The sequence below is a fragment of the Leopardus geoffroyi genome, chromosome B2 (genome assembly GCF_018350155.1).
Source record: "Leopardus geoffroyi isolate Oge1 chromosome B2, O.geoffroyi_Oge1_pat1.0, whole genome shotgun sequence".
Classification (NCBI taxonomy): Eukaryota; Metazoa; Chordata; class Mammalia; order Carnivora; family Felidae; genus Leopardus; species Leopardus geoffroyi.
Genome location: NC_059332.1, coordinates 104,813,948 through 104,839,116, shown reverse-complemented (window position 1 = coordinate 104,839,116; position 25,169 = coordinate 104,813,948). Strand labels below are relative to the sequence as shown.

General features: G+C 37.5%; 1 protein-coding gene and 1 long non-coding RNA gene across 3 annotated transcripts in view; one reads left to right on the top strand and one right to left on the bottom strand.

The window, feature by feature from the left end:
* Window positions 1-2,865: 2,865 nt before the first annotated feature.
* LOC123608903 lies at window positions 2,866-3,367 on the top strand. Its single transcript, XR_006717503.1, has 2 exons — window positions 2,866-2,980; window positions 3,227-3,367. It is a non-coding gene; the product is annotated as an uncharacterized LOC123608903 (long non-coding RNA).
* A 20-nt stretch (window positions 3,368-3,387) lies between these two features.
* NT5DC1 (5'-nucleotidase domain containing 1) overlaps window positions 3,388-25,169 on the bottom strand; it is a 140,325-nt gene continuing 118,543 nt past the window's right edge. For both annotated transcript variants that reach the window (XM_045499341.1, XM_045499342.1), the window contains exons 9-12: window positions 18,484-18,602; window positions 17,234-17,386; window positions 7,682-7,850; window positions 3,388-4,223 (exon numbers count right to left, since the gene is read on the bottom strand). In XM_045499341.1, the coding sequence (XP_045355297.1) occupies window positions 4,108-4,223; window positions 7,682-7,850; window positions 17,234-17,386; window positions 18,484-18,602 (557 nt within the window). In that variant the 3' untranslated portion in view covers window positions 3,388-4,107. The remainder of the gene's footprint in view (window positions 4,224-7,681; window positions 7,851-17,233; window positions 17,387-18,483; window positions 18,603-25,169) is intronic.

Genomic DNA, 25,169 nt, shown 5'->3' with positions numbered 1-25,169 from the left:
GGCATGAATTTTGGGGTGAAAGTTGGGCTCATGTACAGACTGTTCCTTAGTAACAGAAAATTTTTGAGCAAGCATGTTAATTTAACCTGTCAATTTCAATGTCCTTATCTATAAAATCTTAATAATTATACACCTTGTATGGTTGCTGTAAGGAATAAATAAGGAAGATGAAGTAGCCTGCTGAAGAGTTAGCACTCATTACCATTATTTTTTTTTTTACCATTATTTCTGAGGATGACTCTAGAGACCAACAAGAGGTACCTTTTTGCATTCACCCTATGTGGACTAGACCAGGCCCAAGGATTTTCAAGGGCAGCACATGGGGTGAGTTAACTCTTGAAAATATCCCAGTCTTTAACTAATCTGGAAGTCAACTCTTACGATAACCTTGTTCTCAAGAGCCTGAGAAGAGGTAAGGGAATGTCCTTGTAACATTTAAGGAGAAGCTATCTATGTGATTCTAACATAGAGTCAAAGTTATTATATCCAAAGAGATAGTCTGACATTCCATTTTATGGTTATATAAAATAATCATATAGATTTGATTGTCATTCAAGCCAGTTCAATTAAGTGTGTGTATACATGTGTTTATACATGTATATATGTGTATATATGTATATATTTGCTTTAAATACATACATTTAAAGTTGTTGGATATGAAAACTGGTGGGGAAATAATACCTGATTACAAGTTAAAAAAACTCAGAGGTACAATTGATCCTTGAACAATGGGGATTAGGGCCCCCTCTCCCATGCATGGTCAAAAATCCATGTGTAATGTTTGATTCCCCCCAAACTTCACTACTAATAGCCTACTGTTAACGGGAAGCCTTACTGATAACATTAACACATATTTCATATATGTGTTATATACTATATTTTTATAATAAAGCAAGCTAGGAAAAGTTAAAATCATAAGGAAAATACATTTACAGTACTGTATCAAGAAAAATTTGCTGTAAGTGGACCTACACAGTTCAGACCCATGTATTTCAAAAGTCAACTTTAGTTTAGATTGCAATTCAGTTTAATTGAAGTCTCTGTTACCTCAGTATTTCACATACCAAATTCTGACAAACTGTGACCACTGTGTCATTCAGATCTTTCTTCTGCTGATGAGGTCAACAGTGGCCAGGAAAGAAAATCTCCAATCCCTTGCATTTATTCATAGTCATTAAAAAAATTTTTTTTAAGTATACTTATTTATTTTGAGAGAGAGAGTGAATGAATGAAAGAGTGTGTGAGCCAGGGAGGGGCAGGGAGAGAGAATCCCAAGCAGGCTTTGTACTGTAGCATGGAGCCTGACGCTGGACTCAAACTCATGAACCATGAGATCATGACCTGAGCCGAAATCAAGAGTTTGGACACTTAACTGACTGAGCCACACAGGCACCCCTGTAATTATCTTTTTAGATGAATAATGTTGGCCTGTATGCTAACATTAAACTTACGTCCTCTGCCCATTTACACAACTTTCTTCATTTAACTTTATTAAAAATATACAGTTTTTCTTCTATCGTATCTTCAACTTTTATAGTGCCATTTTTTACTATTTTTACTTTTCTTATCTATTAGAAACACTGGCACTATTTATTTATTTATGTTAAAAATTTTTTTTTAATCTTTATTTATTTTTGAGAGAGAGAAAAGAGCAAGTGGGGGAGGAAGAGAGAGAGAGAGGGAGACACAGAATCCAAAGCAGGCTCCAGGCTCTGAGCTGTCAGCACAGAGCCCGACTGTGGGCTCGAACTCACAAACTGTAAGGTCATGACCTGAGCAGAAGTCGGATGCTTAACCGACTGAGCCCCTAGATGCCCCAACACTAGCACTTTTTAGAAACAATGAAATAAAAAATCTGAAAGTAATTATAGTCCAAGAGAAAGACAACACTCATAAGAAGCACTGACTCTGCTAGAAAGGTAAAAGGAAACTTGGAAATAAACTCTAATCTCTTTTGACAAGATGAAAGAAACTGAGGTCAGATTAGGTGGTAATTTGTTCTGATTCCTTAGGTAAGTACTGGTAAAAGTAGAATGACAACTTCTGATTTGAGTCAATTTTTTTTTCACTCCATAAATGGCCAAAAAAGTGCAATTAACTTATTTTGGGGTTTTCATTTTTCATATTAACAATAGCAGTTTATAAGCATTTAAAGATACATTATATTTTGCTCTTGACAAAATAAATCCACATAAGGAAAAATAGCTTTATTTCTAAAGAAATTAAATATTTGTATACATGAGACAGCTTTCATTTAGCCCTAAGCTGATTGTGTGTGTTTATTATTGTCCTCCAATAAGATTTTGGAAGCCAATTTCAAATACATTACCATATACTTATTAGTTGATATCAAACAGAGCTACTGACATTGAGGAAAAAATTTCAGTAACTGTTTATCTACCCTGAGATACTCATTCCCACAATACATTTGGGATTATTTGAGCACTTAAAAATTTAACGAAATTATTTCTTTTCATTGCATGCATCAATATGCTAAGTTCTTTGCTACAATATAGGTAAAATAATGATAGTGACCAGTGTGTTTTCTGATACTGTCCATGATAGACAGAATGAAATTACAGCATAAAGAGTAGCCAGGAATTTATTGTAAACATCTGGCTCCAAATACTTTGCTCCAAGTAACTACTATAATAGGACTATACAAAGCACATAGAACACAGTAATCCTAAATTGCAGTGTAACTATAAAACCTCTTAAAGTGTTTTTCTCAACCTTTTTTTTCATTACCACACTCCACCCTGAGAAAAATTAAATTTAACCAAATTAAATTTAATTAATAAATTTAACTTTATATTTCTCCCTCGTGAGAGAAATTAATACCAAAGAATAAAATTTTATTGGGTAGGATTCAGTTTTGGAGGGCCACTATACATTGCATTATCTAATTTTTTTTTCATCCCAAGAACCAATTTTTGTCTCTTTGAGAATATATGTCTTAAAGTGAATGAAAATTCTATAGGTTTTTTTTTTTTTTTAATTTTTTTTTTTTCAACGTTTATTTATTTTTGGGACAGAGAGAGACAGAGCATGAACGGGGGAGGGGCAGAGAGAGAGGGAGACACAGAATCGGAAACAGGCTCCAGGCTCTGAGCCATCAGCCCAGAGCCCGACGCGGGGCTCGAACTCACGGACCTCGAGATCGTGACCTGGCTGAAGTCGGACGCTTAACCGACTGCGCCACCCAGGCGCCCTGAAAATTCTATAGGTTTTAACATTATTAGGGGGAAAAAAAACTTTATGAGTAACACTGGAGGTTGAATTAGTTGGCTTCTTATCTCATTTCTGTCCCATACTAGCTGTGTGGTCTCAGGAGAAATCTGCTTTACCTCCTTGTTTTGGAAAACATAAGAATAGCATGAAACCTGATAGCTTGGAAAAATCATTTATTCTCACTGGACTCAGCGTTCTTAGCTATAGATGGAAGAAACAGATATAGTTCAGTTGTTCCCAATTCTGGCTACCTTTTCCTGGGGCAAGTAAAAGACATCAGTGCTCATCTCTATTCCCAGACCAATTAAACCAATCTGGAAGTTATGGTCTAGCTAGTGATTTTTGAACTTCAGTATATGAATCACACTAATATTAAACACAGGTTGCTGGGATACATTCCCAGAGTTTGATTCTGCAGGTCTGGGGTGGGGCCTGCAAATCTGTATTTCTATCAAATTCTCAGGTGATGCTATGTTAGTGGTTTGGGGACAACACTTTGAGAACCATTGGTCTAGGCATATATGTAAATATGTGTATGTACAAGTGTGCGTGTGTGTGTGTGTACTTATACACACACACACACACACACACACACATATGCCCAGGTGAATCGTAATCTCAGAATTATTGGTATAGAAAATATTAATAAGGTTCCTTTCCATTCTAAGACACTGAGATTTTAATATAATGAGAGTTGTTGGGCATCAAGATGATCTATACAGAAAGGAGACCTATGGAAAAGCATCTAATTCTTGGTTAGTTATCATTAGGAATTTGTTCCTAGAAAGCATTTTACAGTATTTTTCAAAAATTAACATTTTTACAGTATATTTGCTGCATATATGGTTCTTCACTTCATTTTTCAGTAAAGACAGTTTATTTGGCTGTCAGTGTCTCATTATTTGATAAGATCGATGGAGGGTTTGGATAGTAGCCAGCTGTTTTTGAATTGCTTGAAGAGAACCTTGAAAATTTGTAGTCCAGGGGTAATTCTGGGAAAAAAAACAGTATTATTATTCTGTAGATCTTAAAAGGCTGTTCATAAATATAAACAAATCAAAACTCATTTTTTAGCTTCATGATTTTAATTTCTTCTGTCACCTGGATAGGTTGCAGCTAACATATAGATATCTTTCTTTATAAAATTTAAGTCAAAATACATTTGGATGTATTATAAATCATCCTCAGAGATCTAACTATATATAACATTCTCTGTACAAAAGTTAGCACATAAAACAGGAATGCTCATCTGATTTTTTATTCTGAAATTTAAAACTCTCTCAGGCCCTACTCAAGCATCATGTAACAGGTAAATGGGAACTAATAATCTTCATGGCCCTTAGTAATAAGAGAATTACTAAGAGTAATCTTTGAATGCTTAGATAAATAAGGATTGTAATGCACACAATGTGGCAACTTTCTCCACATAAGCATTACACACATAGCCAGAACGGAAACTGGGAGAGAGAACATAAAATGCACATTTTATTGATGGTGAGACATTGTGACATCTACATAGAAGTTTCTCAAAAGCTAGACTTCAGATATCTTCTTCCCCAATTTCTTCCAAGGAAACATAACTAGAAATGTTACAAGTGAAATATTATGACATATGCCATGTTACAATACTCACTCCATGGGCACATAATAGGCGATAATCCTTATTTTAAAAATTTCACAAGTAAAACATCATTTGGAAGTACTATTCTGAAAATGACACTAGCATAAAAATCATACTTTACATTAAATGCCAGTGAGAATCATCAAGGCCCAAGTAGTTAATAACCCTTATGAGGAAAAAACTAATGCTAGAGATTGAGAAGAAGGAACACTGCCTAGCTTTGTTTGGCTGTTAAGTCCTTCTTAATATTTTCTCCTGAGGAAAGTTAGAAGACAGGCCCTGTACCAAGTTTTTTTCCCAGGGTGCTGTGGAAGAAAGCTTTTGGAAAATGAAAAAGCAGATGCACTAATGTAACTGCTTCTTTAAGGAGAGGTTATTACCGTAGAAGACAGAGAAGGGGTTATTTTCCAATTCTTTGGAGAAATATTTAAATCCTAGAATAATGAAGATTCACTTTTTTTTTTTACTTTCTTACTATTTCATAGCTATATCCCATTGAATCAGTTTCCATCCAGGTACTATATACTAATCCATTGGCTTCCAGTATCACATTACTTCATTCTCTCACTATAAATTTGAATCACTTTGAAATAAAATAAACATCTTGCTTTACTGTTTCTCACGTCTATCCTGTGAGGGAAGAAATGCAGCCTGGTATTATCCCCAATTTAAAAAAAAAGAAGACTCTAAGGTTCAAAAACAAACAAACAAACAAAAAACTGAAGCAGACTTCACTTTTAAACTAGAGGTAGGACAACTAGAAAAGATGGATAGAATATAAACATCCATATAAACTGGACAGTCAACTAAGACCTGAGGACCCATTTCCTGGGAAGTTGTAACAAGCGGAGAGTGAGCTGACACTCAGCCACAGCTTTTTTCCTTTAGGTCCCTGAATTCCTGCTGGGGGCAAGTGCAGTTACTAGCAGCAGAAAAACTAGTAGAGCTTTTGGCAGTCTTGAAGGGCTGCAGTCAGAAACCGAGGGGCTAGGAATATACTGTGAAGGAATGGAAACCGGGGGGCTAGGAATATACTATGAAGGAATGGAAACTGGAGGGCTAGGAATCTGCTGTGAAGGAATGGCTGGAGAACTGGAGTCTACTGGTTTGCTCCTCAGGCCCATTGGCAAATTCTGAGGGCAACTTAAGGAAACTAATAAGCAAGCATAAGCATATACCTCTGCAAAGCAGAGTGGATTTTTCAGCAGTTTCTCAGTTTTAAGAAAACAGGGAAGGATTAAGTTCTGCCCTCAGAGAGAAGAAGGACCCTGGTGAATATCTCATACTTCAGATATATATTTCTGAAAACAGAATTTACTATTCTGAAGTAATTCTCTTTTGTGTTAATAATTTTTCCCTTAATGTCTACTTTGTTTCACATTAATATATCTAACTCTTGATTATGATTAACACGGTATTATCTGTCACCATCTTCTGATATTCAAACTGTGTCCTCATATTTCAGAGATGTCTTTTATGAACAGCTCATAGTTGGTTTTGTTATTTCATTCAGGCCTTTAAGCGGAGAATTTTCCCATCCATACTTAATACCATTACTCAGCTTTAAACTCATCATCTTAGTGAATACTCTCCATTTGTATTGTTTCTTTTTCATACTCGATTTTCTTCCTATTTTTGTTTTCCTTTAGATTTTAAGTTATTTTACATAATTAGCTCAGTATATATCTCATTACATTTTCTTTGGTAGTTATCTTACAGATTACACATGCATTTTGTATGTTATCAATACCTAATATACTCTTATGCCTTACCATATAATACAAGGACGTTAGAACATTTTAATTCCAGCTGTCCCACTGCCATTGGCAGCATGTTTTAAAATTCTTTCTTTAAATGTCTTAGGACTTTTTAAAAAAATTGTTCCAATAGTAAATGTTCATTTAATTGATTCACATATCTGTCCCTTTGTTGCTGTATATTCCTTCTTGCATCTTCAGTCTTCTAACAGGGGTCAGGCTGGCTATTTTTCATTACGTGCTGAACCTTATAATGATGCTTTTAGAAAAAATTTGAGTCCTAGAATGATGTTACCTTCCTCAAAAGAGAATATTCTCAATCCAGTTTTAGGGACTTAGCTGATCTAACACTGAACTTCAGTTATCTTTTTTTTTTTAAATGTTTTTTTAATGTTTATTTATTATTGAGAGATAGAGAGACACAGAGTGTGAGCAGGGAGGGACAGAGAGAGAGGAAGACACAGAATCTGAAGCAGGCTCCAGGCTCTGAGCTGTCAACACAGAGCCCGACACGGGGCTTGAACCCACGAACTGTGAGGTCGTGACCTGAGCTGAAGTCGGACGCTTAACTGACTGAGCCACCCAGGTGCCCCTGAGCTTCAGTTATCTTTAAGGTAAATTCAGGGTCTCCATGCAGATTAAGAGAGTCTATCAGGCCCACCTCTCCTCTTGTAGACCCTACCTTCCACTTCCTGTCCCTGAAGGCTCATTAGCTTCAGCTAATGAAAGGCCCACTCACATTCTCTGGTGCCCTCTCTAGAATTAGCCAACAGTGAGGGAAAGGGGGCTCCCAAAGTCAGGTTCATCTTACTTGGCCTTTAGCATCCTGTCCTGGCAATTTTTCCTTTTATCCTATGACTCCAAGCAGACTTAAAAAAAAAAAAGGTCCAGCTTTTATGGGTGGCCCCAGGAGACAGGCAGGTCCTAATTCCCTAGGTTGCCATAACTAGGTGTATCCCAAGAAAAATAAATACCATGGGAAAATTTTCTTCTTTTGAAGGCAAGAAATCTAGTACTCACAGTCATTAATATCTAGTAACAGCTAAAGCTTTGTAAGTATTTTCCTGCTTACCTGCTATTGCTTCAATACTTGGAATTGCAATAGTGCTGTAAGTACTGATTCTCTTACAAGACCATGTATAAAATAATGAGTCTTCCGTATTTTCCAGTCCTGAAACTGAATCAATAAAAAAAGAGCCCCATTTTTTAGATAATGTATTTAGAGGCTTTGCCTTTGGTCCCTGAAACAAGAGAACAGAACAATGAAAAAAATGATTAATTTTCAATGTCATAAGTTGTTTCCCCATTAAGTAAATCAAAATAAAAAACTCTAGGAATTTCAGTTGTTTACCTTTAACTAAACTGTATACTACCTAAAAAGGGAAACCAAGCTTAGAAGTTCTTGCCTCCCCTGGTACAAGTATCTTCCCCTGGTTTTGTTTGGGAACCCTTTTTCTCATCCTTTGGGATCTGACCTGGATGCCATCCAGGACATTTTCCTTGACCTCCCACCCTCAGGTTAGTTCAGGTCTTCCATTTTCCTTAGTTTATCCCTAATATACGATTTCTCATGCTACCTTTATTTATCATACTATTTACTTTTCACCTTTGACAGATAATGAAGTACCTAAGGTTAGGAACTTCCTTATGTATTAGTGTAACTTTAAGGCTTAGTGCCTGGGTCAGAGCAGGGATGTAACAATTGTAGACTAAATAAGATTATTATTATTTTTTTTTAATTTTTTTTTTCAACGTTTATTTATTTTTGGGAGAGAGAGAGACAGAGCATGAACGGGGGAGGGGCAGAGAGAGAGGGAGACACAGAATCGGAAACAGGCTCCAGGCTCTGAGCCATCAGCCCAGAGCCCGACGCGGGGCTCGAACTCACGGACCGCGAGATCGTGACCTGGCTGAAGTCGGACGCTTAACCGACTGCGCCACCCAGGCGCCCCTAAATAAGATTATTAAAAAAATACTTCTCAGTGTTTTATGGATATGGATAAAATTAAAACTGTAAAAAATCCCATTGTATCCATATAATCTGGATTATAAAATCTCATCATTTTCTGATGAAAATTTCATTTTGGAACACCACAGAGTCTTAAATCATGCCTCTAGATTCATAATTCTTTGTGCTGTAACTCATTGATGAAGATGAGAATGTTTTCAAATGATGATGTTTAGAAAGCAGTCAGCAAGAACCTATTTGGATTTCACCAAAGATACTTAAAAGCAGTATAGAGTATGAATATCCTTGATTCTGTATATACATTTAAGGTGTATTTGAATTTCCCAATGTTTATTAAGCAATTTATAAAGTAGTAAGATTCATTATTTAGTTCACTATCTTTTCCAAAATAATGAATCTGAAAAGAGATGATTCGCATCACATATACTGTATGTAGATAATGGTTCTGCAAACACAGAGTGGTAAATGTAGGCTGTTACCTATTCCTATGAAAACAGGAAAACAGATTTATCTACCCTTTATGGCTTAATGTAATATTGGTGCTGTTATGGTCTAAATGTCTGTGCCTCCCCAAAATTCAGATGTTGAAGTCTTAACCCCCAAGGTGATGGTATTAGGAGGTGAGGCCTTTGGGAGGTTGCTTAGCTCATGAGGGTGGAGCCCTCATGAATGGGATTAAAGCTCTTACAAAACAAGCTATCTTCCCTCTTCTGGCATGTGAGGGTACAGTGAAAAGATGATGGTCTATGAGGAAGTAGATCTTCACCAGATACCAAATTGGCTAACACCATCATCTTGAGCTTAACAACCTCCAGAACTATGAGAAATAAATGTTTGTTGTGTATAAGCCAGGAAAAAAAATGTGTATATATATATATATATATATATATATATATGCACAATATATGTTAATATTATATATATATAATATACACACACACATATATACACACACACACACACATATATATACAACTAATCAAAAGAATCATTCCATTCTTGAATATATCAACAAGGAGCACTCCTATTTTTGTTTGAGCTTTATATCTTGTAGGTACCATCCTTTACTGGTAAGTGTTCTCATCAAGTTTCTAGCCTCTTCTCCTTTCTCTAGTCTCCCTTGGACATTTATCTATATCCCAATTTTCTTCACTAGTCCCGACCTATCTCCCAAGCCAATTTGATCTCCTCCAAATACTTCAAGGAAATAAGATATAACATGAAATCAGTCGTATTTTCTCCTCACAAAACCAGCTTTTTCTCTTGACTGCCATTTTTATATGGATAAAATCCATTATTTCCAGTTGCCTGTGTTTGAAAAGTAGCTATGTTTCGAGTCCCAACCCCTTCCAGAAGCACCAGGCTTATCACCTGTCCCACCACCCAAGTCCGCCCTTACACAGCTACATGAAAGCTTCAATCCTGTTAGCCTCCACCTTCAAAACTGTTTCTCTGGCTGACACATCTACACAATTTGCTATTTTATGGTCAAGACCGTGCATTATAGCCTGTACAATTGCCATACATTCACTCATTATTTCCTGAGCCAAGAATATGTTACTATTTCCATTAATTGAAAATATACTGATGCTTTAATGTCTACCTCAAATTCTACATTCTTTGTGAAGTTTTCTGTAATCTTCCTCAATGAAGTATGCATCCTTCGTTGTCTGAAACTCTTTTATAACTTGTATTCCCTCCAGACAGTTATGTTTTATTTGCATACTCAAGCTTCCCTTCTCCTCTATCCTTGGACTGTAATACACTCTGTAAAAAGGAACTGTGTGTAACTCAACCACAAGTTTCTGGATATTCTTAACAAAGAGGCTTGTGTAAAATAAAAACTCAGTGTATGTATGTGCTGAACAAGAGAATGGTGTTAGACTGTTTAATAATGAGTGATCTTACTAAGATCTTATTAAGAGCTAATCCAATAAGCTCTTATGTTTGACACTTGTGATAAAAATTTTGAGTACTGCTCTGAAATACGTGTAGTATATGTAAACACATACACAGAACTACCAATTACAGTGAGGTGATTTAATTAAGGATGTACCTATATAGGAAAGAGTGTTATACATATGTAAACTAAGTTACATTGGATTTCTCTCTCCATACTTCCATGAATTAGAAATGATTCATTTATAGTCTCGAAAATGAAAAACAGTGTATGAATAATCATGTCAGGTCACTGATCACAATGGAAAAGTAAGAAGTTTTAAAGAAGGACAGAAAGTCATGAATATAACCAGTTTCCTCTAACTTGTAACTTATTTTTATTGACAAGACTAACTGCAAAAGAGCCCCTTGGGGTGGGGGGAACCTAACCAGCTTAACATATCTCATAGAAAGTAATTTAAAAGAATGTAACTCCAAACTCATTGTATCTTTTATGAGACTAAAAAGGAAAATGTTTTCAAAGCAGTGATATTCAAATATTTACTATCACTATATATAAAACTCAAAAATACTCAAATCGCCAAGATTAAATAACATTTGTATTACATGGCAAATAGGCTTTAGGTATACCACATTTGTGGAAAAGGAATGATATTTCTTTATTATGAAATATCATTCATCTTAAGTGAGAATTGGCTTAAAAAATAGTCTGTTGGTTTTAATCTAAAAACTATCCCAAACACAGCAATCTAGAAGGGTAAATTTTTTTCTCCATGATTAACTCCCTAATTTTATTATTATTTTGTCTAGTAAATAGTTAAAAAACAACTTGGTCTAATTTTCTTATTTGGTATTTATTTGGGGGGGAAGGTTTTTTTTAGAAGAGAATGAGGACACAATTATTATTCATTGGTTTCAATGTATCTGGAACATAAAGCCAATAAGCTGATACAAAGTTTCAAATTATCAGTTCTTTCTAACAAATATCTTTCATTTTTTAGTTACCTGATGGCAGTACTGAGAGATAAGTAGGTCTCTTAGGTGGACTCCTAGGTCCTACCACAGATACACTCTTCATTTTGAGAATTTCTAAAGGGTAGTGGTTATATTCCAGGCATGATTCTTTTTCTTTCTTTTTTTTTTTAATTTAAGAGAGAGAAAGCGCATGTGCACTTGTGCACACATGAGTGGGAGAGGGGCAGAGAGCGAGGGAGAGCAAATCCCAAGCAGGGCTCAATCTCACAACCCTGGGATCATGGCCTGAACCGAAATCAGGAGTGGATGCTTAACTGGCTGAGCCGCTGAGGTTCCCCCCTATCCAGGCATAATTCTTAATAAAACAGTGTTTATGACTGAAACACCAAATAGCTGTTTACTAAAATAAGATTAAAATTTATTTTTATTCTGGTACATAATTGTCAAATGTAACGAAGTGAAGCTTTAGTGAACAATACTGGTCCCGCTTTATGTTTTCTTAATCTAACTCATAGAAGTGTAATTCAGACTATTTTATTAGTAAATCAATTTAAAAATTCAGACTCAATTTTATCAATTTGAATGTTTTCAGGTGGTATCAATCTCACCATTGTTTCAATGTGTGCTTCGTGGATTACTAGGGAGAACAGGTATCTCCTCCTATGTAAGCTTTCCCCTGCAGTCAACTGCTGGATACCAATTTCCTACTTGACTAGATATGAATTCACTGTTGGTTTCATCAGGTTCAACCACATGAAAGTGCTGATATTCAACTATTTTTGACATACGTAAAAGGGCAATTTCATAAATTCCCACCTAAATGGATGCTGTGAGACCCTTTTCCCTATCTTTTGCTCACTGGCTAACACTATTCCAGGGGTCTTGAACAAAAGTATTTATTAATTTTTTAAAAGTTTATTTATGTATTTTGAGAGAAAGAGAGTGGGGGAGGGACAAAGAGAGAGGGAGAGTGAGGATCCCAAGCAGGCTCTGCATTGTCAGCACAGAGCCCAACATGGGGCTCAATCCCACTAACTGTGAAATCATGACCCGAGCCAAAATCAAGAGTCAGATGCTCAGCCAACTAAGCCACCCAGGTGCCCAGAACAAAAATATTCAATATTGATACAAAGTTGTCATTTTTTCTACTTATTGTTGCCTCTCTGGATTTTTTTTTTTTTTTTTAAAGTAATCTCTACACCCAAGATGGGACTTGAATTTACAATCCCACGATCAAGAGTTGCATGCACTACTGACTGAGCCAGCTGGACACCCTGGCTTCATCTTTGTTCATCTTTGTCCAGCACCACCATCTGGACTCTAACTTGAGAAATTCTCCATTCTGAGGCCACAAAAATATTTTCATAAATTTTCTTCAATTAATTTTACAAATCTATTTCTTATTTTCAGATCTATAATCCATTCGGAATTTACATAAGGGGGGAAAAGGGACTCATTTTTCTCCATATATTGAGTCTACTTACTCAGTGCTGCTTAGTGAACCATCTGTCTTTTCCTGCTGATTGATAATCCTGTGACATATATCACATTTACACAGTAACTTGTGATAGAGGGCCTTTGTCCGGGTTCTTCTTCCTCTGTTCACTGACCTTTTTAGTTTGTTATTAGTACTACACTAAAAAATTACTGTAGCTTCCAAACATGGTTAGTATCTGATAGGATGAAATTCCTTCCCTCCATTATCCTTTTTTAATGAAATTGTCTTAGCTATTTGTGGGTTTTCAGTTTTCTGCCTAAATGCAGAATCAGTTTGTGAAGGTCCACTCAAAATCCTCCTGGGATTTTGCATAACATTACATTGACTATAAATAAAAGAAAATAGGTCAATATAATCTTAAAATATGGTGTATCTCTCCCCTTTGTTCATCTGTATTTAGAATCTTTTTTTAAATTGAGGTATAACTGACATATAACATTATATTAGTTTTAGATGCAGAACATAATAATTCCATATTTGTGTACATTACAAATTGATCACAGTAAGTCCATACATCGTTACAAAGATTTTTTTGTGTGTGATTAGAACTTTAAAAATCTAATATCCTAGCAACTGTCAAATATGCAATACAATATTATTAACTATAGTTACCACACTGTACATTCGGTCCCCAAGACTTATTTATTTTATAACTAGAAATCTGTACTTTTCATTCCTTACTAAAGGAATCCAGAATCCTTACTAAAGACTTAAAAATTTCTCTGTTAAGTCTTATGGGATGTATTAATTCCTACATAGTGATTCATTTTCATTGCTTTTTAAATGATTTATTTCTCGTTATACTTTGTTAAGTGGTTACTGAGGGTACATAGAAAAGCTATTGATTTTTGAATGCTGATTTGGATCCAGCATTTTGACAACTCTATTCAAAGTTATAATAGTTTGTTGATTCCCTATGGTCTTCTATGCTAATGACCATATAACTCTGAAATAATCACAATTTGGTGTCTTCTAATCCTAATTTGTATTTTTTTTTTCTCTTCTTGTGGTTTTGGCCAGCTCTCTGTTACACAATATAATTAATAACAGATATCCTTTGTCTAGCTCAGAACCTTAAAGAGCATATGTCTCCATTAAGTATGGCTTTTTTCCCCATTAAAGTTTTCCATTACAGATTATATTCTCACTGGGTTTTTTTGTTGGATAGCCTTTCTCTAATAAAAGGGTGGCCCCTTCTTGTTTGTTGAGAATTTTCATCATTAAAATGAATTGTTTTGGCACCTAAATTTCATAATGTTATTCTAAAAAGCTGAAGAATATATTTTCATTTGTTTTGAGTTAAAATGAAGAAACAGATGAGAACAGTAATGCAGGAAGCTAAAGAGGAGAGCTCCCTTTGGAGGCTAATCTTAATGAAATTAAGACTAAGTAACTGCAAGATTAATGAAGTGACTTTTGATTTATTTCTGGAAACAAAGATGAACAAAAACAAATTATTTTCCCCTAGTCTCCTTAACTGGATTTACTTTAATCATTAAAATGGGCCATTTTTCCTTATCTGCCATGCTCCAATATAGTACACTAGAAAATCAACAGATGCAGTAAGATTCCAGAAAAAGTTTTTTTTATAGGGCTCAGTCAGTTGAGTCTCTGACTTCAGCTCAGGTCATGACCTCACGGTGTCTCCCTCTCTCTCTGACCCTCTCCTGATCATGTAGGCTCGCATGCTCTCTCTCTCTAAAATAAACAAACATTAAAAAAAAAAAAAGCGCCTTTGAAAAAGCCTTGCTTATCTAAGCCTTTGAAGTGCCATTTGAGATGTTCTCTGTCCTTATCTTGAGCTTGTTGTCACAAATGAAGGGAAGTAAAATCTTCACATTCCAGATGGTTTTATCTAGGATAGAAATTACTGTAAATATCTAAGAAACTGAATTCAAGCCTAAGTGAAACAAAATGCTAATCTCCACAGAATATAGTAAATGTTAATGTTTTGGTTCAGCGAGTGCATCAATCCCGAGTGATCTTGTTGATTTGTTTTTAAATTATACTGTGAAAAGTTTACTTAAGCTGAATAAAGTTAACTAGAAATAAGAAACTAAATCCTTTTGCATTCAGGCTTTGTACTTAATAGAAGACTGCGTGTTACATATGTTGTGTTTGACATCTGATTAGGAAAATGAAACTACATTTTTCATAATGATCACAAAATCAACAGATGAACCCTCATGTGATGCTTAATGGATGATTTCCTCCTCCTGTAACAATTGAGGGTATCTGTATTCTTGTTTCCTTCACAGGGAAGCAGGAAAGCAACTGAATTCTCATGACATGCTGTGCTTAACACCAGGCTTTGATGTGCTGACGGAAGAAGTGTGCTGTGAATAGGAATACAGGTGAACTTAAATATGAAAGCGGTCTTGTAGAAGTTTTTAGAAGTCTTTTAGAAGCTCCTAGATTTGTGTTACACGATAATTTTTAAAAACCCACATAATTGTTTTCAAATTAAAATTTAAATCTGCCTTTAAATATAAGCAGAAAGATGTATGATAAGGGATTTTCCTTAGAGTAGATAAAACTCCTAAGTTGGCCTGAAACCTCTACTAAGAATGGGCCGTCAATACAAATACTGCCTCAAAACTGGTGGTGTCAGCATGACCAGAATAACTTTGGAGTCAAGGAGTACGAGGATACTTGGGAGTTTTCAACAAAATGCTTTGGGCCACAACTGGGAATCCCGCACCAAAACACCTGCCTCAGCCCCCAACAGGACAGGGAATCTATCTTCCACAACTCCCTTTTCCTGGAACCTCAATAGCATGAGATGGAAAAAGAGTTCAGGGCTAACTCTGGAACCTTCTGAGGGCTTTATCCTCACCCCGTCACTAGGCCAAACCTTCCCATTCCTTGCTTCCTTGTCTATGTTCAGTGGGGCAGGGTCGGTTGGGGAGGTAGAGTTTGATAGGAAAGGAACATTATTTCAATTTTGTCTTATGAAGTAAAATTTTCAAAAAAACCTTCAAATCTTCAAATAAAACTCACTATTTCCTGCCTAAAAGCCAATTATGAGCTCTTTGTTTATGGTGTGTTTGTAACTAATTAACAAGAGGAAAGAGGTCTGTGGGGAAAATATTGGGCTACTGTTTATTGTAATGCTGGAGGAAACTTTCCCATGGATTCTTCATTTTCTTAACATAGTACCTGCATTCTCAAATCATTCTGAAGAAACCAAGGCTCCTAATTTCTCTTTAGTGAAAACCTTCTCCAAAGTCACTCAGGATAGAAGGCCTACACCTCCTGCAAGATTGCTTTAAAGCTCTTCTTAACTCAGCCCAAAAAACTTCCAACGTCATGTTGAAGACTAAATGGCACTCAATGGAAACCTCATAAAAACATGACATTTAAAAACATTAAAAAATTTTTAAATGTTTATTTATCTTTAAGAAAGAGACAGAGACAGAGCATGAGCGGGGGAGGGGCAGAGAGAGGAAAACACAGAATCTGAAGCAGGCTCCAGGCTCTGAGCTGTCAGCACAGAGCCCCACGATGGGCTTGAACTCACAAACTGCAAGATCATGACCTGAGCCCAAGTCAGATGCTCAACTGACTGAGCCACCCAGGTGACCCTATTAATGTTTTTTACTAATGTTTTTTTATTTATTTTTGAGAGAGAGAGAGAGAGAGAGAGAGAGAGAGAGAGAGAGAGAGAGTCAGAGTGCACGCAGGAGAGGAGCAGAGAGAGAGGAGACACAGGATCTGAAGCAGGCTCCAGGCTCTGAGCTGTCAGCACAAAGCCTGAAGCAGGCTTCAGATGCTTAACCGACTTAGCCACCCAGGTACCCCCTTTTTGCTTTTTTATACTATTTTCCCTTTCTAGATTTATTTTACTTTTCTAGACATATTTTACTTTTCTTTACTCCAGTCTTCACCTAAGTTTATTCTCAGCAGCTCAGGAATAAGTCTAAAGGAGTTACCAGTTTAGTTAACGTAAACTCATGAAAAAAGCGCAGAAGAACTTTCATGACCAAGCAGAAGAGACATAGGGTATGACTACAGTGAGTCTGGATCTAGCCATCTCAGCATCAGCCAAAATCACCCAGGGTGTCACAGCATTGGGTGAGAGCAGACGGCTAGGAAGACAGATGGTCAGGGTCATCTTGGCATCATTTAAAAATTATCAACAAAATAAACAATAGAGCTGAGATGGCAAGAAGATCACCATAAATGCCAACAGGTTTCATCACTCTTGGCACAAACAAGCTCTTTCTAAGATACATCAACATAAAGGTTTTTCTTTCCAGCAGAGAGCTGAAGGGAATCCTTACCTCATATTTTCCTTTCTTCTCTAGAGGCTCTGATTCTTCAGGCTTCCCATCTCTGTCCCCTCTGAGCTCTTCCAGAATGAGAACTGTCTCCCAGTTACTATAATGACGGGCTGGGAAAATGTCTGAATGCATGCTGTCACCAAAGTAAACGACCTGTAAGTCAGACAGCAAATTCCGTTTGAGGGATGAGAACTGTGGCAAGAAAGTGTTCACTTCACGGAAGCAGAAAAAAAATCGTCAACAGGTATCAGAGTAAGACAAAAGTTACATAAACATCCTTGAGTAACGTCACAGGTGACTGTAAACTGGCCGCATTTGGTTTGCAGGACACCAGTCTGTTGTAAGAAGTTACACGATACATTTGCAGGTAGAAGAAAGGCAGAGGCTAACTGATTTTATTCAATTTTCTGAAGAAATCAGAGTCCATATGTGTGCAGATGAACCTGCCCTCAGGATTGAAGAACTGATGACATATTACAGATGACCTGTTCTTGTTACAGTGGGTTAGATTAACAGGAGCACACATCACAGCCCTTGCCCAGGAGTTCCTGGTACCCACCCAAACCTGCTGAAACAGAATCTTGGACAGGGGGTTGGGGCGGGTGGACTCTGGGAGGCTCCCCAGGTATTCTGAGGCATTGCCCCACTGATCTAATCCATACCCCTCAATTTACAGATGAGAAACGAGAGTAAGGGAAAATGAACTAGAACCTTCAAGTCAGGATGCTCTGTCTACTAAACCCCTCAAGAATTCCCAGGGGCTTATGGCAAAGTGGGAACCAATGGCACAGGTCTCAGTTACACACTGATCTCTCCAATAAACATTTTTCAGAAGAAAGGGTTCTGCTGTAAAAAATGCACCAATGTCCAACATCAACAATGTGACCAGAGTATCAAAAGCAAGTGGGTCTTTAGGCTAGTCTGTGCTGTATTTCACTTACTGCAAAATTTTTTTGAGAACTGTTATAGGGTATCATTCCTCAGGTACCCCATACACTTATCCAGTGTATCCCTAGAACTGTGGCTCCCTGCTTGGAATCTCTGCTCTTTTCCGTTAGAGATGAAAACCCAGTCTAGATCAACAAAGAAAGGGCTCATTTAAGCAGAAGAAATAAGAGACTGACAGATAGGCAGAGGTAGATGATTTCCCCCTAGATAACTAAGCTGAATGCATTTAGAATTATGTTTTAATTTATAATGGTTTATGTCTGTAAGTGGGCATCAAGAACTCCACCTCAATCAGAAAATACCTTGGGTTCACTTTTGCCGGTCATTTTCTTCAGAAGTTCATAAAGGTGGACAGCGTTCCCTTGGGAGTACCAACCAGGTTTATCCAGAGATGGCAACGCCTCCTGCTCCTCATCATTCTCTGAAAATAGAGTTTGACAATCATACTGTTTTTTTAAATAATCCTATACTTTTTAATCAAGTAAGAGCACCCATATGGGCAGACTACACCAAGCATGGCTGCAGGACATGTATAAGAAGGAACCATGTGGGAACGGGAGCTAGCATTCAGTGAGCACCTAAGCATTACAAGCCCTCCATGGATATCTTTATCTCTATGTATAGACATACGATTTTTCATATACATATAATAATATGTTTTTACCATAAGAGACTCTTAAAGACTGAGAATAAACTGAGGGTTGATGGGGGGCGTGGAGTGGGGAAAGTGGGTGATGGGCATTGAGGAGGGCACCTGTTGGGATGAGCACTGGGTATTGTATGGAAACCAATTTGACAATAAATTTCATATTAAAAAATAATTTAAAAAATATGTTTTTAAAATAATTTATTTTTTAGAGCAGTTTTGGGTTCACAGCAAAACTGAGAGGTACGGAGATTTCTGATACACCCCACTGCCTCTGCACACGCATAGCCTCCCCCATTATTGGTGATAATGATGTGTCAAGGTAGGTTCATCAACTGAAACAAATGTACTACTCTTGTGGGGGGGGAGGCGGCGGGGAGAATACTGATAATGGGAGAGGTATGTATTTTTATTCCTCATAACAACCCTCTTAACTGAGCAGAAATCTCAGAGAAGTTATTTTGTTCAAGGTCTCAAAGCTGATAGCTGATTTATTATTAACCAAACTCCACAGTTTACATTAGGACTTCAAATGGAGGCTAGAAGACAGACCCATAAACCATCTCTAAATTTGGATTCCTGGACCTGGATATGGCTCATGGAATTGCCACAAACAAGAAACAACTGTAGCACAAGAGAAATTTTTACCTGTCATCTTCTGTAATATCCATATGGATTGCTGTTTACTGTCTTCTTTTTTTTTTTATTATTATTATTTTTGACAGAGAGAGAGAGAGAGACAGTGTGAGGTGGGGAGGGGCAGAGAGACAAGGAGACACAGAATCCAAAGAAGACTCCAGGCTCTGAGCTGTCAGCACAGAGCCAGACGCGGGGCTCGAACCCACAAACTGTGAGATCATGACCTGAGCCAAAGTCGGACGCTTAACTGACTGAGCCACCAGGCACCCCTACTGTCCTCCATTATATTAAGAACAGGTCAGCAATGAATTAAAAAAAGGTGGACTTTAGATTGCATTTTGAACCTCATTTTGTAAAGTATTGTTTATACAATCTCCCTCATATAGACTCAGGAAACAGTTCTATATTATGAAAAATGTAAACCAGTATTATTTTCATAAAATTCAATTATGCCATGGTTTCAATTTAAAACATTCTTAAGAACTGGGCAAAATGCATTAATTTAAGAAATCTTCCTATGAAAATATATATTCAGAACAATTTTTTGTACCTGAGTATCGTAAGATGTCCAAATTATTCCTCAAATATTTTAACTTAATGACTAATGGATTTTTTTTATATTTCTTTTTAATGTTTATTTATTTCTGAGACAGAGACAGAGCATGAGTGGGGGAGGGGCAGAGAGAGACGGAGACACAGAATCTGAAGAAGGCTCCAGGCTCTGAGCTGTCAACACATAGCCCGACGTGGGGCTTGAACTCACAAACCGTGAGATCATGACCTGAGCCGAAGTTGGTCACTCAACCGACTGAGCCACCCAGGCGCCCCAATGACTAATGGATGTTTAGGTGATAACCTTCAAGGAGAAAAACTCAGACCAAAGCTCAAAGTTGTTCCTATAACATGCAAACTCCCCCAAAATTGACTGAAGTTAGGAAGCAGATAAGGGTTGGATAGAGCTGGAAGAGCAATCAATTAAAGCAAATAGTAAATCAAACAACCTTTTTATTTTCTTAGTGTTAAGAGCATATGGATAAGAAAAGTAAAAACAAAGTAGTAAAATTTTATTTTTATTTATTAAAAAAATTTTTTTTATTTATTTACTTTTGATAGAGAGACAGAGCACAAGTGGAGGAGGGGCAGAGAGAGAAGGAGACACAGAATCCAAAGCAGGCTCCAGGCTCTGAACTGACAGCACAGAGCCCGACACGGGGCTTGAACTCACAAACCGTGAGATCATGACCTGAGCCGAAGTCGGACGCTTAACTGACTGAGCCACCCAGGCGCCCCACAAAGTAGTAAAATTTTAGTCAGTAAAAGAGTCCCAAAATAAATATGGGGAAATGATACAGTCAAGGCTATGGCTAACAATCCTGAACAAAGATAAGTTCCATAACTTATCTTAGGTCAGAAAACCTTGCTATAGAGAGCAAGAGTTTTGTAAGAAGTTTTGTGTACCTGTGCCTGACCACTCACCTCAGCCCACAGCTGCATGAATGTGGTTCATGTGGTAGCTCACACCTGTTTCCCCCAACTCCCAGTGTGCTTGGAGTTACTATCTTAATGTTTAAACGGTATGTATTTATGTGATTTATGTGATTTTCGTCAGTAATACACTTACATATATTAAAAGTCCCATTTTTGAACTCTATCTGCTTTGCATTCACCTCTTCTACAAAAGGTAACATATATTCTTTTCCTCTCCCTTTTTAAAAAAAATTTTTTTTTAATGTTTATTTATTTTTGAGACAGGAGAGACAGAACATGAATGGGGGAGGGTCAGAGAGAGAGGGAGACACAGAATCTGAAGCAGACTGCAGGCTCTGAGCTATCAGCACAGAGCCTGACACAGGGCTCAAACTCACAGACTGCAAGATTGTGACCTGAGCCGAAGTCGGACGCTCAACCGACTGAGCCACCCAGGCGCCCCGATTCCTCTCCCTTTTAAAAACACATTTATTGAGGTATGAGTGATATACAATAAACTGCGCATATTGCAAACATACATTTTGAAGAGTCGGCATGTGTACATACTTGTTATGAGCTGAACTGTGTTCCCCTCAAATTCATATGTTGAAGCCCTAACCACCAACATCTCTGAATGTGACCGTATTTGAAGACAAGGCGTTGGAAGTGATTAAGTTAAAATTCAGTCATTAGGGTGAGTCTAATAGAATACGGTTATTGTCCTCATTAGAAATTGAGACACAGAGAATTAGGAGATTACGACACAGAAGGAAGACTATATGTTATTGGAAAAAGATGTCCCTCCTAAGAAGAGAGGCCTCAGAAGAAACCAATCCTGCTGACACCTTGACCTCAGACTTCTAGCCCCCAGAATTGAGAGAAGATACACTTGTGTTGTTTAAGCCACTCAGTCAGCGGTATATTGTTATAGCAGCCTTGGCAATTAATACAATACCCACGAACCCTCCCATTTAAACAGAAGTGTTAGCACATTCTTCTGCAATTTAATTTTTTAAAAAAAACTCCTCTAGATAATACATTGTTATGTACCTAGTTTTTAAAATAGATGCATGTTCCATAATTTATTTAATAGTCATCTATTGGTAGCTATGTGAGATGTTGCCAATCTTTTGTTGTTATGAGGAAAAAGTTACAAACATGAGAGAATCCTCACAGCTTGGTGGGATCAAATAGACTCTGAGATGGAAAAAACTCATTTTCTTTTTTTTCTTTTGCTCTTTATTTCAACTATCTTTTATAGAACACTTCAGGTACGAGGTATATAGCAGTGACCTAGATGGCCCAAGTCCCTGTCCTCAGGATGCTAATATTCGGTAGCAATCTCTGACTTGGTAGAGGTTTACTTAGCAATTATTTATAATTAAAAATATATCTCTAATTCTTTTGATTTCCTGAACTCCTTTCTATATAATGTGGACTTGACTGGACATTTAATATTTTCTCTTACATATCCCTTCTTCAATTTTGAGTTAGAAATTTTTTTTCCCCAATTGTGCATTTTTTTATACATACTTTCTCCATTTATTCTTTGGCATGGGCAATAAGACATTTAAAAAGTAAGCTTTTTTTTTAGTGATATCCACATGCAATGTGGGGCTTGAACTCATGACCCCCGGGATCAGAGTCAGGCTCTTCTTAGCCAAGTGCCCCAAATATGTTGTAATAATTTTTATATTGGCTTAATATTGAAAATGCTGTATTTTAAAATTTATTTTTTCAAGTAAGCTCTAAGCCCAATGTAGGGCTTGAACTCATGACCTTGAGATCAAGAGTCGCATGCTCTACCAACTGAGCCAGACAGGTGCCTCCCTTAAAAATTAGACACTTTTTAATGAAAATATCTGCTAAAATGCTTGTCTGTGTTGGGAGCCATAAAAGGAAAATTACATCTTAAAAGAAATAAATACCTTATCAGTGAGTAGGAGCAAATTTAATAGAATAGAAAGCAACACCTTTATCTACTTTGGTTTGGGGTTATAATTCATAATTCTTTAATATTCATAATTCTTTAATAACTAATAGCAGTTAATTCTTTAAAAGTCTTTTCCTTTAGTTTATTCTTTAACTATCTAGCTCATTTCCATACCTAATATGATGGGAAGTTTGTTTCTTTTCAGAATAACAATCTTCAATTAATGGCTCTAAGAACTTCTCTCTTAGGGTTACTAAAATCTGTCATTGGTGATCTGACCAGTAGTATCTGCTTCACCAGAAAATTTGTTTAGAATGCAGAATCTAGGGACACCTGGGTAGTGGCTCAGTCGGTTGAGCGTCCGACTTCGGCTCAGGTCATGATCTCAGTATGTGAGTTTGAGCCCCGCGTCGGGTTCTGTGCTGACAGCTCAGAGCCTAGAGCCTGTTTCAGATTCTGTGTCTCCCTCTTTCTCTCTCCTTCCCCGCTCACGCGCTCTCTCTCTCTTCTCAAAAATAAATAAACGTTAAAAAAAAAATTTAGAATGCAGAATCTAAGGTTCTACACAGACTTACTGAATCAGAATCTCCATTCTAACAAGATCCCTAGGTGGTGTGAGTGTGCATTAAAATCTGGGAAACACTGATGTGGAGAGAACACCAGGATTGAAAACCTGATAGAAGAACAGAAGGCATTCATTCTGGCAAGGCCAGACTAATGGGCATCTGGAGGGATCAGACAGAGTGCAGATGAAAAGGTAACTTAGCAACCAGGTTCAGAATCGCCTTAGATGCTTCATGGGGTGGGGAGCCAATGAGATTCTGTGTGTATGTGATTAACTATACTGTATGCCTCACAGTAAGTAATAAGTGACTCATATAACATATGTTTAAAGTTATTAAAATATATTTAAAATTTATATGTAAATGAAAATATGTGCCAAGTATTTGAGGGCAGCAGGCAAGAGATGGAAGAAAGGAGAGATATAAAGTAAGGGCAGGAGGATGAGGTAAGAGACTCACAGGGAAGAGAGTAATGAAGGCCTAATGGGAAGGAAACAGAGAGCAGAGAGGAGGTAGTTTAAACAGGACTTGATGTACAACATGCTGGATGTGAAAGGGTGAAGACACTGGAGGTTTATAGCTGGGGGGCAATTCACTAGATAGTCAAGTAATGAAGATAACGATTATAAAGAGGCCAGCGTGTACGGTTGCACTTTCTAGGAGGAAGGAGAATATCAAGTCTCATTTCAGAATACTGAGCAGAGCTGTGAGCAGGAGGAAACGTGGTATGAGGCTCCAGGAAAGTCTCAGGGAAAGATTTCAGAGTGTACTGGTGACAGCTGAGGCCAAGAAACCAAAGATAGCAAGTTGGGAATCACGGTTTTCAAACTGAGGGCAGGACGATGGGTAGCTGACAGCACAGGGGACACAGCAGTGAAAAAGATATCGTCACTCTCCTCAATGAAGTTACAATCTTGCAAGATGGATTCCTCTCCTCTACACTCCCCACCCCCTCCCCAGGCTTTCGCACTGGCAAAAAGCCGAATCACAGCGATGGGGCAGGATGCTGCATATTTTGCCTAGAAGGAGGCACTCAGCCCCCGCCAACTCGACGCAACTCTCCCCCTTTCTTGTCCCCATGACAATGGATGACGTCAGGCCTGTGCGACAGCTGCAAGGACATGCTCACCCAGCGCCTTCCATCCCAGATGTGTCCTTTGCCTTATTTTACTTCTACTTTTAACCATTTGGAGCAGTGATTTGGTTTACAGGACACTGGAGGTTACCAGAACAGGCTGACATGACTTGCATGATATGATAACATTAACAGCCATATGGAAGATGGATGGTTTGAGGGTTACAAGGCTGATGGGGGCGGGACATCAGTTATTAAGTACCGTCATACCCAGTAGTGATGTGAATGTATCAGTTCATACAAGGGATGATAAGGGCAGTGGCAGGAATATGGTAGGTGACCAATCTGAGAAAACTGAAGGCAGGTGTGATGTGAAGGGGAGAGAGTAACAGAAGATGACTGATTTTCCTGGTTTGGGTAAGATCTGTTGGAAAAGTTATAATGGAATTACAGAATATGGGAAGAGGAGCATCCCAAGATGGGAGGGGAGGTTAATGAGTTATAAGCACATCCCAAGTTTCCTGCAATGCTGGGGCTGTAGGGTGTGGAGAATTTAGAAGGCAGATAGAAATATGTCTCTGTAAGTTGGGGGAAAAGTGAGGTCTAGAGATAAGGAATTGGGAGTCACTCATATATAGGTACTAGCTGAAACCGTCAGAGTGGTA